At 48.0% G+C, this 15,109-nt stretch overlaps 1 protein-coding gene across 7 annotated transcripts in view; it reads left to right on the forward strand.

The window, feature by feature from the left end:
- Positions 1-2,927: 2,927 nt before the first annotated feature.
- The window catches only part of LOC116228803 (inverted formin-2-like), a 38,123-nt gene continuing 25,941 nt past the window's right edge, over positions 2,928-15,109 (forward strand). For 2 of the 7 annotated variants that reach the window (XM_090141723.1, XM_090141724.1), the window contains exons 1-2: positions 2,941-3,052; positions 4,001-4,178. In XM_090141723.1, coding sequence (XP_089997849.1) covers positions 2,958-3,052; positions 4,001-4,178 — 273 coding nt within the window. In that variant the 5' untranslated portion in view covers positions 2,941-2,957. Of the gene's footprint in view, positions 3,053-3,107; positions 3,253-4,000; positions 4,179-8,600; positions 8,974-10,140; positions 12,578-15,109 lie in introns of those variants that run through there. The other 5 variants (XM_090141722.1, XM_090141727.1, XM_090141725.1 and 2 more) reach the window with 5 other exon arrangements.

Below are 15,109 nucleotides of genomic sequence, written 5' to 3' on the forward strand. Positions count from 1 at the left end.
CCCTAAATGTTTCTGCTCTCCTGAGGATGGGGCATAACCATAAGTAAAACATGAGGAACTTGATGTGGGTCCCAGAACAACAGGAAGCAACAGCTCAGGGGAAAAAAGATCCAAATTTTGATGTAGATAGTGCAAACACAGAGGAGGGAAGGCCAATCACTATTGGGCAGTAGCTTGCTCCACTGAATTATTTACTTTTTAAGAGCTCAGTCATGCTGCAGCCATGTTTCTCTTAACCCTTTCAACCTTTTTTGATGTGGCAATGAGCAACAAGGGGCAGCTCTACTACAGGGATGGGAGCATAGGCCACTCCCCACCAAGATCAGGTACTTGACTCAGGCCATCAATTTTTGGCCTGAGTCAAAGGAAAAAAAATGACCAGTAGTGGATTGCAAGAGAAAAAGCAGCTCACAGTCACAGCAGTTTTGATGTAACCGAAGGGAGACGATGCACATAGTGGACTTCACATGTTTAGGACAGAGTTGGAGTGATAGGGCTAAATGGAAATGCCAATACAGACACGTAAAGCACCTTTGCTGCTCACACCCCCTCTAGGCAGTGTTGAGGAGCCCAAGGTCATGCTGCTTTTTGAGGATATGAGATTTCAAGGTGCAAAACACATTGAGATCCACAGAGCCTGCATTCCCTCGGCCACACCACGCCTACACCCAGCCCTGGACACACATGCACAATGTGGCTTTATCCCCACAAAGGAGCATTTTTGTGCTCGCTGTTCGCCCCCGTGCTCATATCTGCTGCGGTCATGTTGGTGGAAACAAGGAGCTTTTCCACAGAGTACTATTTTATCTCCTTGCCTTGTCTTTGCTCTTCACTCCTGCACAGTGGTTGTTATCTTCCACAAGCAAGTTCTAGGATGATGATCACCGTCCATTTCATGTCTAGATGAGGAAGCCTAAGTGACAGATGTCAAGCATGAGAGTAAGGGTTAGTTAAGCAGCAACATACGGGGAGAGTCAGACTGGATATAAAGAAAAAGTTGTTTATGATAAGGGTGCTGAGGCACCGGCACAGGTTGCCCAGAGAGGTGGTGGATTCCCATCCCTGGAGACAGCCAAGGTCAGGCTGGACGGGGTTCTGAGCACCTGATGGAGCTGTAGGTGTCCCTGCTCATTGCAGGGGAGTTGATCTAGATGAGCTTTAAGGGTCCCTTCCAACTCAAATGATTCTACGATTCTATGAAAGAAAACAAGCTGTCTTGTTGACTTTTATCTACCCTGGGTATAAGGCCATGAAGAGATGGTTTCCTGCACACAGCACTGAAGCCTCCCTGCTTCCCCATGGTCATAAGGACGAAGCTGATAAACAGAGTAAATGATCCCCTGCCCAGCACATGCAGACACTGGGTAGGAGACCAGCCTCCAACCTGATGCTGAAAATGCCCTAAGTGGTCTCATGCAGGAGGAAAAAGGAGGAGAAAGATTCATGGGTCCCACCACAATGTGAGCAAGGCATCCTGCCTGCTCCCTGTGCAGCCAACCCCAGCTGTGTGCCAGGGCAGTCCCAGGAGGAAAAAGGCAGAGCAGAAGAAAAGTGAGCTCAACTATGAAAGATCTGTGGTCCCTATTTTTCTTCATGCACTGAAGTAGCAAAAACATAAAGAAGAGAGATGTTGGCTAAAGCAAAGACAACAGAAGCAGCAAAAGATAATCAGTATTTCCTAAACAAAAAATAACTCTTTTAAAATCAGGATAAATCCTCAGAGAAAGATTCCAGGGAACACATCCATTTTTTCTGCAATGCAGATTTGTAAAACAAATTATGTGCCTGAGTATCACATAAGATACTGGTTGGAAACATTTCTTTTAAGTAGAATAACTGATGAGCTGTATGTGCTAACTGCCATCCTCAATAGATGCAGCCTTTTCCCATTTCTCTCCTCTCTCGCTAGAAACAAAGCAGCATTTAAGAGTAAAATCTTTGGTGTCATTTTCCAATCTGAAGACTCCGAGGCGCTCATCACTGTGTTCTTCCCCTGTAACTATCCTCCAGCCTCCCGTAATTGCACTCAGCAGTCTGAGGCTTGGCACTCACCAGCTTGCAGCAGCTCTCTGCAGCACACTGATCAGGATTTTCATGTCAACTCTCCCTTTCTTCCCATCCATGATTTTTCCTGCTGGATTTCTGTCTGGATGGCAAAGCCACCCCCGCATGGCTGCCCCAAACCAGCACAGAGACAATATGAGAGGCAGCATCCTGACCCACAAAGGGAAAGGATCTTTGCCACCAAACTCTCCCTACTTGCCTGATAACATGTAGGCTTAGCTCCAGCGTTACACTGCTCATCTGTAGAGCTGGAGCACTTTGTAAAGGCTGAGGGAGCTGGGGCTGTTCAGCCCCAGAAAAAGAGAGGGCTCCAGGAAGATCTGAGAGCAGCATTTCAGTGTCTAAAAGGGGGGCTGTAAGAAAGAAAGGGACAGACTCTTCAGCAGGATCTGTTGAGATGGAACAAGGGGGAAAGGTTTCTAACTTAAAGAGAGAGACTTAGACTGGATATAGGGAAAAAGTTTTTTACAGTAAGGGTGCTGAGGCAGGGGCATAGGTTGCCCAGAGTGGTGGTGGATGCCCCAATCCCTGGAGGCACCCAGGGTCAGGCTGGATGAGGCCCTGGGCATCCTCCCCTGAGGTGGGGGGCAAACAGTCCATGCAAGAGGGTTGGGGCTGGGTGGGCTTTAAGATCCCTTCCAACCCAAATCATTCTATGATTCCATGATTCTCAACGCAAAGCCACCCCTCTACTCTGTACAACCATAGCAAGGAAGCAGCCCAGCAGCACATACCGGCACGCACGCTCCCTACCCGAGGTCCCGGCCGTGAGCAGGGCCAGGATGGAGGAGCTCAGCCTCCACAAACTTCCCCACCAGGACCGGAGCGGACCCTCCCTCGTCGCACCACCTCCGCCCCGCCTCTAAACCGGGCGCGGCCGCCGCGGCGGGCGGATGGGCAGAGCCCGGCGGGTTCGTGCTCTGGCGGAGGTTGGTTGTCCGCTGCAGGCTGCGCGACCGCCGCCCCCCGTCCGCAGGAGACCGCCGCGGTAAGAGCATCGGGACCGGGGGGGGGGGGGGGATGCTCGGTAGGAGCCAGTGAGAGGAGTTGAGCTGAAATTCCTATCCGTGTGTCGCAGCCCGGTCGGGAGTCCTCTCCCTGAACCAGATGGGCTGTGAGCAAGGCGGTGTGAGGGGAAATCCCTCCGTGCCCAGTCGGAGGCATCGCTCAGCCGCGGGGGAGCTGCAGGTGCGATGGCTCTGCGCGGGGATGGGACGCGGCGCGGGGTGCGGGTGCTCCGTTCCACGTACCGCCGGTGATGGAGCGGGGAGGTGGCGGCACGGGCCGGTCGCAGTGCTGCGGTGGGTTGGTCCGGATTGCAGCAGGTGTGAGATGAGGTCCGCTGGGGCTGCGGACAGCCGCTGTCTGTCCCGGCTTTCGGCTTTTATTTTGAAGCATTCTTCGGATTTTGGGCAGGGTTTCCCAAGTCCTGCATACTTCCCTCGTTCCACGTCCTCCCTTTTGCTCAACAGCTCTGCGCTGATGAAGTGTTTTCTTGCAACATCAGCACTGGGAACTAAATTCCGGCGAGCTGGGGGCGGAGTAGGCGTGCTGGGGTACTCTGATCTGCGAGAAGTACCCCAAAATCGTGCCCAAAAACGGTGCTGCGAGCTGTGCATCAGCCTGCTGGGGCTGGGAATTGCTTTGAGCATACATTGCAGGCTGTACTACTCCCCCGGCTGTCTGTGGGGGAACTTCTAACTGGAGTCGGTTATAAAGAAAAGTTGGAGTCAGCCGAGTTGCAGTAAGGTCGCAGCCATCCAACGGAGCACAGCCTAAGCTCCCTCATTGCTAATCTCATTTTCTCTTCCATCCACATCAGTTTGGTTTTCCACTACGCAGCTGCCAAAGTTGAGGTGGCGTCAGGGAGCTGCAGGCAGCTGGGAGCCTGGGTAATGCCTTTTGGTGCTGTTGTAAGTGAATAATCCCCCTCCAGGCTGCTGTCCAAGAATTTTGCTTCAAAAAATGCGAGCACTGTACAAGAGCCATTGTGTAACAGATCGTCTGAATGTGGGACAGGAAGGGACCTGGCAGGTCAGCAGATTGAGCACCGAATGATATTACACCTTATTGCACACCGCTGTGATTCGTTTCTCCCTGCTCTCCTGGGAAGGGCATGTTTCAGAACTTTGCTGAACAGATAATATAACATTTCTTCCAATATCTTTCTCTCACTTTATATTGGCACTGTGATTATTTAGTTCTCCTTACTGTGCTCTTTTCCTCTCTTATCAGTATAGAAATAGTTGCTTGCTTTGCGTTGTACAGTGGCAGACAAGCTAGGACTTGCTGTCTGCTCCCATAAAACAGGCTTCAGCTACTGCGGGTCCCCAGCAGCCCCATGCTGTGTGTCTGGCTTCTGAAAGGATGTGAGTGAACTGCAGGGTGAGTCGGGTACCACTCGTGCCATGACTCCTAATCTGGAGATAAATCCCTCTCCAGTAGGCGTTGCAATAAACTTCCTCCTTGGGCTCTTTCAGTCCTGTAATGGGAATGGGAAGCTGAGATTGCCATCCCCAGGTGTTCCCCTGACCTGTGTGTTCTGCACGCAGATCTTTTACTCCAGCCCTCTTATCAATCCAACTTTTATGGCATATCCCCATGCTCTGCACTGCTCTCCTCCAGCTCTTTCCTGCTTTCCTGCTTCTTCCCATGACAGTGCTGTAAAGGAAGGTAGGACAGGGTCTCTCCCACTTTCAGTGCTGACCTCCCCACTGCTTCCTTCCACATGAGTGGCTGTCTGTTCCCTGCAGATATGTACTGTACTTATTGCAATTGTTCACCTTCCGTGTCTTGGCTCCCAGCTTTGCTGCAAGCTGTGCAGCAGGTGGCTGTGCTTCAGAGGTGTTGGAAACTGAACCCTACCCCTTCCTTGTGTGCCAGCTACGCATGATAGATTTCTCAGAGTGACCATGTAGAAAATTTTTCTTATCAGAGCAAACTCAGTTGCATATTGTCCCTCTTTCCCCACCATTTACTTCCATATCTCCAATTATATACTTTCTCTGCAACAATTATTCTGCTGATGAAGGATTATTAATCCATCATTGCAGAGTAACCAGCCATGAGATGGAAGGAGCTGGGCAGTGGATAGCAATGCAGTGCAATAGGTTAGGCAGCAAACATAGAGTCACTAAGGTTGGAAAAGGTCTCCAAAATCATCTAGTCCAACTGCCAACCCATCACCACCATGCCCACTAACCTGTCTCATAGAGCTGGAGCAAGTCATGCAACTTCAGACAGTCTCAGGGCTTGTATCCGAGCTCAGATTGAGTTCCCAGTTAAATCCTTGCCCTTACTATTTGCAGTAAGATCTATCAATAATGATTCAGTGGAAGTAGCACCCGCTGAATCAACACAGTTAACTCATAGGATTGCCCAGCGGCGCCGAGTAAATCCAGCTCCACACAGTGCAAAATGCCACAGTGGGCAGATGCAAACAAGCCCATCATAAAGAGATATCTGCATTCCATTTGCTAACACTGTAACATTGTGTGCACTGTTTTATTTAACTAGGTGAAAATGGACTAAATGTGCAGCAGCTCGGTGCAGCCTTACAGCCCAATGCCCCTTGTGCAGGAGGAAGGCTCCCCAGAATGCTCAGTGCCTCAGGATGAGTGTGACTAGGTGCTTCTGACCTAATCCATTCTATCCTTCTGTATTATCTGCCAAACTCAAGATTATTGCAGTGTTTCTCAGCGTTGCACCTTCAACAAAGCAAGCGGGCAATTCCCTATTTCATTGAGAGCTCTTGGGTCCCAGGCTTGCTAAGACCAAATTGGGAGAAGGAAGAAAATGAGGTTAAGTTGTGAGCCTCGGCTTTGTCCTTCTTCCAGCAGGTAGGCACCTTGCTGGTAGGGCTGTTGTGAGCTCAGGTGTGGGTCTTGTCACAGCATTCCCATTCCAGCTGTGAGGGAGTGATGGAAGGAGGGGAACAAAAAAGCAGCAAGGAGGGGAACAAAAAGCAACACTTTGCAAAAAGGGGTCACCGCATTTGTGTGAGGAAGGTTCCTAGTCAAGGCTGCGTATCGCCTGGATCTCTATTCCTAGGAAAAAAATAACCACTGAGCAACAGACAAGCCTTGTCATTGCTACCAGATGTCATTGGCGGTAGACAAGGAGCCGATTTTGTGGAACTGAATGTAGAAACAAATAGGGTGTGTGGAATTCATGAGCTACTGAGTCATCGCCTGTGGCGTGCAGGAGTGGCTGCAGTTAGAAGGGATTGTACATTGTGGCAGGTTTGCTGCTGTTTTGTCAATGTATCCCTTCTGATTTGCAGAGAGCTTTGAGAGAGGGTTTGTGCTTAACAGTTTAGTGATTTTTCTGTTTGATGTAACCAACGGTGTTCAGCTGTTTCTGGTAGTTTGATACCTGTGCTGACATTTCACAGTGCTGGAAAAACTGAAGCTACAAATCGATGAGAATCTTAAGTAAGCAATGTGTTTGCAGAAAGCTCTGTAGCATTTTTTGGTGTATTGCTCTGGGAAACCTGCTGAGCTGATAAAGGGCTGCCGGCAAAGCCAGCAGGACTGGGACTCAGTGGGTGACACTTGAGCTGCAGGATTGAGGCATTCAATGGACTCCAGGGTGTTTTAAGCACCCAGAAAGTAGCAGCTCACTTCCGAGGGGTCCTTGTGCCAGCACTGTGTCCAATAAAAAAATAAAGGCAAGTGAAGATCTGCCAGCTCTTGGCATAGTGACACAACCAACTTGGTATGGGTATAGTGGGTGTCACCAGGTGGTGCTATTTAGCATTGACTTCTTGTTTACTCTTACCATGACCATTATTTTGACTCATCTGAGTGTTATGTGATATTAATTTGGGAACATGCTTAAAGGCAAAGAAACCACTTGCTTTTTGCAGTGCTGCTTCATTGGAGCCTGTAGTACAGGTGTCCTTGGTCAGTCCTGTGTGCTAGGAGAACTTTCCCAAAAGGGATGCAAGAGAAACTCCAGCTGACAGGTTGTATAGCTGCTTAGAGCACACACACCTTCAGTGACACTCACGTCCCCCCCATCCAAAGCCTTCTGCTACCTTCAAGATAATGGTGAATGCAGCAGTGAAGATGGGATGCTGCTGATGGCCAAAATGGGACTGCGTGGGTCTCTGTGCTTCCAGCTGGGAGAGCTGAGTCACATTTTAACGAGAGAGGAGAGCTGGGGAACTTGAGCTGTACTGGGATAGCTCCAGGAAACTGTGGGAAAGGAGGTACCCTGACACTATAAAAACCTAAATTTAGTTCTCGTTTAAATGGAAAATGTTTATGATTTTACCCTGGCGTGGGTCAAGCAAAGCAGGAGCCATGGGGTCTGCTCCTGTCCAGCCCTGGGAGCAGTGGGCACATGGGCATCAGCCCCATCAGCCCCATTCCCCCTGCTTGAAGCAACGGAAGAGGATGGCATCAATTCTGTTTACCTATTTATTTTCAGTTTGGCCCTGTTTCTGTTGACGCAGCTAAGGAATAACTTTGTTACCCCCTGCTCTGGCAGTAAAATCACATTATTTTCAATAAGGCAGCTATCTATGCACTGCTTCTGTTGTGCTGGTTTCTTCTATCTGGAAACTATCTGCCTCTCATCATCCTGCTTTTGCGCTCAGCCATCGCAACGCGTGCTCTGAAAGCAGTGAGCGAAGCGTTGGCGTGAGGTCCTGATGGAAGCCCCAGGTAGTAACACAAGTCCTTGCCCTTTAGATATTTATAAGCATTGACAAGATCCCGTCTCCGTCTTCTTTTCTCCAGGCTGAACAGTCCCAAGGCTCTGAGCTTTTTCTCGTACAGGAGAGGTTCCAGGCCCCGGTAATCTTAGTAACCTTCTGCTGGACTCTTTTCAGCAGTTCCCTGTCTTTCTTGAACTGGGGAGCCCAGAATTGCACACAGTACTCCAGATGTGTCCCAACCAGAGCAAAGGGTCAGGAGGATCTCCCTCACCCTGTTGGCTATGCTCTATTTAATGTACCCCAGGGTGCCAATCTCCTCCGTGTGCTTCTAGCTCAGGAAGAGTTGATTCATTTTCTGAAGCAGATTAATTATTTCTGCTATTTAAAAGAAAAGAAATCCTTTAGAGTAGTCAGCTTAACACCACGTGCAGAGTGTTGTAAAGAAAAGCATTCCTAGCCCAAGTAAAAAGGTCTGCGTGGAATAAGTGAGTGTGGGTTGCAGTGTTTACCAGCAGTGGGCTCTGTAATTTGTGAAGTGAGCATGTCTTGCTCCTGACTTACATGACAAACAGCGTGAACTTGAGCCTGCCACGGAGGTGAGGCTGGGAGCAAATGTTTTTATTCGCTGATGGACGTTAATGACTTGTTTCCTTTCTGCTTTACATCACAGTGATGTGGCACTCTGCTCCCCAGCAGCCAAAGCCTGGTTGAGCTGCACTGCCACTTCCTCAGCTGGCTGCTCCCCAGCCTGCTTGGCTCCATGTGCTGTTTATGCACTGATGCACTGTAGCTCCAAATTTCAGCACAAGCTGTCCAATATTCATGAGTTATTTTGTGTTTTTCCAGTTCCTGAGGTTTCTTTTAGAAGCCTGGGGATAAATTCTGGGTTTTGTTATTTCTATTACTGGGAGTGCACTGAACTCACACAGCTATTCCCAAGCCCTAAACATGGCCTCTGTTTAGCTGGGAGGAAGGTAGGGCAAAAGACTGTGGCAACACTGAATTGATTTACAAGCCTGCAATTCCTAAATTTCCATTCTGGTAACACCTGTAAGCAAATGTGAGAGCAAGCCTTGTAGAGATTAATTGCATATAAAATGATATCCTAACATTTGTTGTGTACTTATCTATCAGAAAGAGTGGTAATACAGTGGCACAGCTGCCCAGGGAGGTGGAGGAGTCACTGTCCATGGAAGTGTTGAAGAACTGTGGAGATGTGGCACTGAGGGATGTGGTCAGTGGGCATGGTGAGGAAGAGATGGGGTTGGACTGGGTGATCTTATTGATCTTTTTCAACTATAATGATTCTGTAATTTATTTTCAAAGAAAAAAAGCAACAGTATCAACACCTTGTTGCTAAAGCGTTTTAAATGATTTCATTAGAAACACTGAAAGAGATCATAGAATATCCCAACTTGGAAGGGACCTATAAGGATCATTGACGAAAGTGTTAGTGTAAGATACCCTACATTTATGTTACGACTGGTTATGTTATTATGTTAAAATATATCATGGGACCATTTTGTCCCCATCATGAGAGTATCTCACCACAAACCTCCAGGTGGTTGGAGCATGTTAAAATCCCTTCACATTAATTACAGGAATGAGGATTAGAACTGGTATAAGAGCTTTTAGGAGGGATAGCTTTAGTTCCTCTCAAAACAGTGCAATAAGGGGTTAAGCTATTCAGTACACTGGGATTACTGCTTATAAAAGAGACGTCAAACTTTTTCACCTAGCAATGGAGAAAATAGTCTGAAGGGATGTTTGGAGTGATTAGCTTTGAAATAATGCTAAGCCAGTCTCCTGCTCTATTCACAGATTTGTTTCAAATGCTTAAGTTTTGGAATTAGCACCAGGGCATGTTCTCTAGTTGCTCTTAGTAACATCCACAGCCATATGGCTCCCAGGCAGGCACCTGGGGCCAGTCTCCTTAATGTGTGTGGTGTGTGCCTCTGCTGTGCAGTTAGGAATCCTGGCTGAGATCAGCCTTATCAAAACAAAAGCACTCAGGATGTTTGCTCTTGGACTGATGGCTCACTGCAATGCCAGCCACATGGATCATGAGCTGTTCAAATGGAAAAGCCAGTCTCCATAGGAAGGAGTCACGTTTGCAATCTGTGTGGGGAACACCTGGAAAAACGCAGCCTCCTTAAGGACCCTTCTGGTGTCCCCATAGCTTTTTTTAGTGGATGTCCTCAGACCTTGACATGGATCCAAGCAGCTCTTTGGCTCAGAAGTGCATGCAACCTCCTGCTGAGCTCTTCCCTTCCTTCTCATGCACTGCAATGTATGTATGCAAGATAAAGTAGCTGAAAATGTAGCCAATGTGAGCGCATGCATCCTTTAGAGACACATGCATGGGTCTGTGCCATTTGCTCTGGGTAAAACTGCTGATGCAGGGTTATTTATTTATTTATTTATTTATTTATTTGCAGAAAATGTGGTCATCTCCTGCTCAGTGAAGCGTGGAATTCATGGTGCTTCCCCAGCTGAAAGCACCATCCCCAAAACAGGATGTGTGTTGTTATAGGAACTTCCTAGAAGAACTGTGGACTGAATGTTTTTGACATTTAAAATAGATCTACCCCATTAGATACTATGTTCCAGGAAATATGCACGTGCTGGCAGCAGAATGGTCCTTAATTTTCATTATCTGAAGTATCCATCAGATAGATACTTACTTCAAAAGGCCTTTTTTTTTTTTTTTTTTTCCTCTTTACCATCAACTTCAGCTAATGTATTTCGCAGAAAGGCAGCCAGAGGTCAGTGTCTTGAGGGCTGGAGGTATAATCTGTTCAGTTTCTGAGGAGAGAATTCAGCCAGCAGAAGAGAGGGCAGCTCCTTGTGAGGGTGCTGAGATGTCCTCCCCAACATCTCCCCCACAGCTCCTCTGGACCTGCCTGCCCCATGGCAGAGGATCACCATACACAGGACAGGCGCTGACATCAAATTATCTGCATTTCTTACTGGCACCTTCATTTTCCCCCAGAGACCCCACAGGCACATGCCCATTCACCTGCCTTTGCTGTGGCACCCAATAAGTGGTCGCAGAGAGCTGCTCCCCATTGCCAGATCTGGGGATCAGTGCTGGGGGCTTGCAGAAGGCCTGTAGTTCTGCAGCTGCTTTTCTGCTTTTGTAGCCTGATTTCACTGCTTCTGCTCTTTGTTATTATTATTGTTCTTTTCTTACATGGGAGTGAGTGCAGCCTTTCAGAGAGCAAACATTTCTGGCATATCTTGCAGGTCCAGAGTTCAGATGAAACCTGATGGCAGCTGATAGCCCTTTAAATTCCTTCCCTTGGCTGCCAGAACAGGATTTTGTAACACCAGTGAGCCTTTCCTGCAGGATTTTGTCTTTTGATTCTTCTCTGCAGTCCTGCTGTGTATCCATCTCCTCCCAGTAGCTGGGGCAGTGACTGATCGAAGGGCTGGGAGCTGCACCTCAGGAGTGCACAGCAAAGTGAAACTCGTGTGCTGATGTAAAATCCATCACGGAGGAATGTTTATCTTAGACTGTAATGCTTCCTACAGCAGGACGGAGAACTGTGCTAAGTCATTTCCTCAGCATTGAATTGTTATGGCGAAACTGCCTTAGTTAGAAAACACAGGGCAAAGGCTTCCCTTAAAGCAAGCTGGATGTGAGCCTAGGGACAGGTGGATTGGTGTATTCCAGGGATAGGTTGGATAGGGCCCTGGGCAGCCTGATCTGGTGCCTGACTTAGTGGATGGCAGCCTGCCTATGGCAAAGGGTTGGAACGAGGTGGTCTTTGAGGTCCCTTCCAACTCAAACTGCTCTGTGATTCATTTCTGATGCAGCCAGAACTGGTGCAGTGGTGCTCCTGGACACAAGCACTGAGTTTCTTCATTAAAGCAGGGAGCTTCATCCTGGGGGTGATTTATTCTGGTTGGAGGACCCGTGGAGGGAAAGAAAACAGCTTTTGAAGTATAATGGCTGCCACGAGCCAGGCATCAGGCCACTGCCTACATGGGCCGTGCTGAAATATTCACTACTCAATAACAGCCAGCTCTCAGCGAGCACCTCCCAAGAGAGTGAATGCAGCCATTTCACAGCTTTGTGAAAACCTGACCAGAAGCACAACAGAAAAGGTTTTCTATTAAAATGAGTTATTAAAATCCTCAGAGTCTTCTTGAGCTCTGACCAAGCTGATGCATAGGGATGTAGGAGAGCTCAGAACAAGTAGCATTCCTAAAGCCACAACCCTGACATGGAATAATGTCTGCTGGGTGGGCAGCTCCAGAGGAGACATCACCCCTGAGTTATGCACCTCCAACACTTTGCTGACTTTGCAGTGCTATAGGACCCAATGTCACAAAGCCTTGCAGCCAACAAGGGTGGAGACAAGGATGGCTCTCTATCTATCCCACCCTAGCCAATTCCATCCCACCTTGGCCAACTTTTTTCTTCTTTTCTGGTTTTATATATATATTTTTTCACCATTTGCCAGATCATTTTCCTGCTCTGAGTCACCCCATGTCTTTTGTTTAGAGCCCAGAGACTGTGCACAGATCCCCTTCTCCAGCACAGACTGAATGAAGGGGGTGACAAACGACATGCAAATGCCTTTCCTGAAGGCTACAGGAAAATTATTTGCCTGCACCATTTGGCAGACTGATATTTACATATTATTAAACGCCAACATCCTGTTGAACTTTTTTTGCAGTGTGTGATTTGCAGACAGTTGCTAGTTTGGGGATTTAGACCTTAATGACTGAGGGCTGGTTGGCAGAGAACACGAGCTGGATTGGGAAGTGTGGACTCACAGGGCTGTTTGGAGAGGATCCTTTTAGGTGAGAGAGACTGGAGAATAATTTGGCTTGAGCTCCAAGGTAGGAATTCATTTTTTTGTCCTCTTGGCTTCCTGTGGAGGTGCTTAAAAGGAGAAAAAAAAAAAAAAAAAAAGCAATTGCAGAAGGTTTTTGGCTCTTGTAGTATCTGTTTGGTTGACAGCTTCCCGCTGTGAGCAAACCGTGAGAATCTTAGAAAGTTATGACTGCGCTTTGCATGTTGCTGGGTAACAGTTTCTGCCTCTCATGTGGCCACCAAATCATCCTCATGAATTGCATCCTAAAATGCCAAATGGTGCTGGTACTGCTGGGACAGGAGCTGTGGTGGCTCCAGACATGCCATAGAGCCCAGCAGAGTTTCCTTGGGACCTGGAAAAGAGCCGGGATGCCATGAGGAAGCCCTGGTGATGGGATACAGCATCATGCTGTGGGTTGTGTTCAGCACAGGTGGGAGTGCATCCCCAGTGTGCATGGAATGGGTGCTGGCTGCCATGTGGCATCACTGACCCAAAACCTGCGGTAGCAGGTGAGGATGCTGCAGGGCTCTCATCTGCCAGGAAAAGCTTTTAAAATTGGTTTGGCAGACAGGGGAGGATCAGGTGTTGATTCTGGCTCTGTTTACTCAGTAGCAGTGGCCATTTCTGACTGTTGCACTGATTTCTTTTAAACCTTGCTTGCCAGGAGAAGGGATATAGGTTACTGAGCATCTTCAGACCGTGTTACTGTTGTAACTCTTTCTAAACCCATTTAAATCTAAGCAAGAGCAAGCTTTAAATATAAATAAGAATTTCAGTGTCTCTGAAGATACTATCACAAACATCCTTGAGCATCTTACTCCAGTGTGATTTGTGCATGGTTCCTGCAGCAGACTAATGATTTATTTACTTGTTTGTTTGCTGGGAAAGAAGCAGGAACAGGTGATTATTTTTTAGTAGTGTAGTTAATCCTGGCTTAACTCCATCATTGCCAATCCATTCTGAGTGGACACAGTAACCACTTGTTTCTGCAAGCTATCACGTGATACTGTAGCTTATAGCTGGCCAGGAGAGAGAATCATAGAATCATTGAGTTGGAAGGAACCCTTAAAGGTCGTCTAGGGTGCAATCAACAGGGACACCTACAGCTCCATCAGGTACTCAGAGCCCCCTCCAGCCTGACCAGAGTGCCTCCAAGGACAGGGCATCCACCACCTCTGTTGTGCAGATCTTGTCTCTGGCTGGCATGGCTGACCTTCCCACCAGATTCTTAACGTGAGCTCCCCTTGTTCCTACTGACAGCAATTGGTCCTCTCCAGGGGTCAAACTGTGCCTAAAATAGAGGTGCCCCACTCTTTCAGCATGTGGGAGGATGATTTCATTAGTTGGCGTGCACCGAGCTGCTCAGACACCGCACAGGAAAACACAATAGTGCAAATGAAAGCAGGAGGAGGAACAAACCCATCAGGCTTTCTGAAGTGTTTGTAGAAAGTGCAGAGCTGGGATGTTGTTTCTTTATACTGACTGAGTAGACTGACATGTTGCAAAATACAAAGGCTCTGCATATTCCCAGCAGTGGTGTGAAAACTGGAACTACCCAGAAGCAAAACCTATCATTAGCAGGCAGCCAAGCACAGCAGCTTCTCCAGCACCAGGAACAGGCACAGAAGGGAGGGAGGGCCTGAGCAGCCCCAAAAGAGCTTTTCTTATGGCCAAGAGTGTGCAGCAGTCTCGTTGAGAGAAGTAAAGAGCTGTGATTTAACGAAGGCAGTGCATGGAGTCTGCCCTCCTCAAAGGACATTCTCATCCCAGTAGCATCTCTCTGTCGAGCAGTATGGGCATTGGGTCTGCTCCCAAAAAATGAGTGATTCTGAAACTGTTACTTTTCTCACTTTCCTTCCCACCCAGTCCTATCAAGCTGTCCTGAAAAATTGTCCTTTTCTTGTCCTCCTGGGTCCTTGCTGTGATCCATGACATCCTGGAGGCGTGTAATAATCGAAACTGAAATCTGTGCTGTGCACTCTGTTCTCTCCAGCAACCCAGGGTGGAGAAAGTATTGACATGCCCTGATTTATCCCCTACAGATGTCATCTCCCTAGGAGCTGGCTTTTATTTGGAGGAAAGAGGGGCACACAGTGTTGCAGAAAAGCATCTGATTCAGAAGGAAAGGAAGAAGACAGTTTAAAGGACTAGGCTGAATGGATGTGCGGAGCATCACAGCTTTCCAAACCCAATGATCTAAGCAGTTAGCACCAATGTTTCTGTTGCCAGGAGCAAGAGGATGAGCATTTCATTTATGACGACTCTCCTCAAATTTGACTGCTCAGGAGGACTTTTGCATTCAGACTTCTGCAGATGTCATTCCCCACCACCAGGTCTAGCCCAGATCCAAAGATGAGAAGCAAGATCAGCAGGTCACTGCGTTTATCCCAGTGTGAGCTGTGGGTGTCCCAATGCAGGGAGCAGGGATGGCACCAGGACATGTCTGAGGGAGCAGCAATGATGCTGTCCTGAGAGTGGAGATGGGGAGGGCACTGTGCTGCCAGCCAAAACTTGGGGACATCACTTCCACCACTGCACTGCAATGCATTTTAATCTC

The sequence above is a fragment of the Phasianus colchicus genome, chromosome 5, assembly GCF_987193195.1.
Source record: "Phasianus colchicus chromosome 5, bPhaCol1.hap1.1, whole genome shotgun sequence".
Classification (NCBI taxonomy): domain Eukaryota; kingdom Metazoa; phylum Chordata; class Aves; order Galliformes; family Phasianidae; genus Phasianus; species Phasianus colchicus.